Source organism: Mycetomoellerius zeteki, unplaced genomic scaffold (genome assembly GCF_001594055.1).
Source record: "Mycetomoellerius zeteki isolate Tzet28-1 unplaced genomic scaffold, Tzet1.0 scaffold199, whole genome shotgun sequence".
In the NCBI taxonomy this organism is placed as follows: domain Eukaryota; kingdom Metazoa; phylum Arthropoda; class Insecta; order Hymenoptera; family Formicidae; genus Mycetomoellerius; species Mycetomoellerius zeteki.
This window is the reverse complement of record NW_017256946.1, coordinates 149,246-151,406: the sequence shown is the minus strand read 5'-3', so window position 1 is coordinate 151,406 and position 2,161 is coordinate 149,246. Positions and strand designations below refer to the sequence as shown.

The window sequence follows — 2,161 nt, the reverse complement described above, 5'->3', positions numbered from 1 at the left end:
AAAGTTCATTTATTACAAACATTATTGGACCACTTTTAGATTCCTTGATAGGAATCTAATAGTTGTACCCAACATATCAGTGCGAAAGACTTTACGGAATTACATAGAAATAATTCGTCACATATTATATAACGAACGGATAACAATAATTAAAGCGATTGCAGCTCATGCACAAAACTCTGTAAATCTATATTAATTCTCATTTATTTAAATTCGAAATAGACAGAGAGAGCACATAAAAAATTCTATTTATTATTTGGTATTATTGCAAAAAATTTATCATGAGTCCCACAAGATAAAAAATTAATTGTTTTAATTAACGCTAGATTATTATTGTTTTGCACATGAGCTTGCTGGCCTCATAAACGATAAACATTTGATTAATCAACGATATTAAATAATAAACATTGTCTTTGTCGAAGACGCAAGTTTTACCACAAACGACACTTTTTCGATGGATTCATGTTCGAACCTGCTGGACAATTCCACGCAGTGCTAAATTCTTTGGAATTTCTCAATACAGCTTGCAGTCTCACATGACCGGGACAATGAGAATCTTTCATAATCCACTTTAGTGATGTAGCAGTATAAGACTCGCACCACAACTAAAATAGTGAAATAATTAACATTTACTCATAACTTGAATAACACTAGGAACAATTTTCATAAAGAACTTATTTAATAAAGAGATGATATATACGTACTTGGCAAAAACGAAAATGTTTTTATGTTACATGCCATATAAATATATAGAGGAACAGTCTTAATATCGTAGAATAGGTTAAAAGTTAAATAGATTAAAAGAACAGAGTTATAATAAACTCTAGATAAGTAATATCAATCAATTTATTGTTATCAGATGAAAAATATATGCTTATTGTAATTAATCGTTATTGATCTTGCAGTTTTTAATTCTTATTTATCTCGTATAATTGAATTTGAATTTAAATAAGACAGCAAATAAAAAACAAGCACAGATAAAACTAATTCTATAAACTATCGATTATCAAATCATCGAAGATTTTTTTAATTTAAAAATATACGTTTAATTTGAATCAGACAAGTCTGGAAATTCCGGATTTGTCTTTCTATATTTAAGCCTTTCTATATTAAGCCTTTTAAATCCCTTACTTAAAAAGTGAACGAACAATGATCAAAAATGACTTCTTTCCCATAAAAATGTAAAACTGATAAGAATATGGAAATTGATACGTAAACAAAAATATTTAAAATATCACTTAAAACGTCTTTTTTGCTAATCTCTGTTAAATTTTTTAATTTATTACCTTGAGCGTGTGAAAGCTTCATGAAGCTAAGAGATTTTATTTGGATATACCTAAACATGATTGGGACTTGACTACTATGTTATAATTAGAATGTAATAGATGTTGGCTTACGTGCGCAAAAGAAAGAAAAAGTAACTGTTCGTGCGTAAACTGCGTGAATCCCGGAAGTAAAGGCTCATAACCGTGCCGAGCCTTCCACCTCTTATAAGCGACGACGGCCTCGCGAAGGCCACCATTATCGGCGATATTTTCTCCCAAAGTCAGTTCGCCGTCGATGTAATCGTCGGCCTACACAAGACATATCATTAACTCATCAATATGATCAGGTTATTCAACTTCTTAAAACTAAAAGCTGATTTTTACATAAAAATTAATTCTTACATAGAGTAAGATATAACTAACAACAGGCCGTATAAAACGTTAAATATTTAAAAAATATTACTCTTATAAAACTAAATATTTTAATTAAAATTGAAATAATTAACGTTTGAATAAAATTTTTAAGAATATCTATTTATATAATACTTGAACTCAGTCTTATTGTTTTAGTTTATCACTACTTTTATTATTTAAAATACCGAGTCTTATTAAATAAACCCTTTTAATATCAAACGTTTTGTAATAAAGTTACTAGACTTGCCTCGACTTCATAATAAGTATTATAGTGATCTATGAAGCACTGAGTTCTGTCCGAGTACTCTGAAATGGTTTCATTGGTCCACCATTGCCGGAGATTTCCGTCGCTGTCGTAAAGCCGACCTCTATTGTCGAATCCGTGAGTTAATTCATGTCCAAGTACTGTGCCGATGGCGCCATAATTTAAAGCCCTGTAATTATTTTTTAAAAAATGCTAATTTTTTTCTTTCTCATTATAC

General features: G+C 29.8%; 1 protein-coding gene across 1 annotated transcript in view; it reads right to left on the bottom strand.

Moving 5' to 3' along the window:
* Positions 1–341: 341 nt before the first annotated feature.
* The window catches only part of Nep5 (M13 family metallopeptidase neprilysin 5), a 9,490-nt gene continuing 7,670 nt past the window's right edge, over positions 342–2,161 (bottom strand). The window contains exons 15-17 of the mRNA XM_018447202.1: positions 1,927–2,113; positions 1,398–1,574; positions 342–605 (exon numbers count right to left, since the gene is read on the bottom strand). Coding sequence (XP_018302704.1) covers positions 432–605; positions 1,398–1,574; positions 1,927–2,113 — 538 coding nt within the window. The 3' untranslated portion in view covers positions 342–431. The remainder of the gene's footprint in view (positions 606–1,397; positions 1,575–1,926; positions 2,114–2,161) is intronic.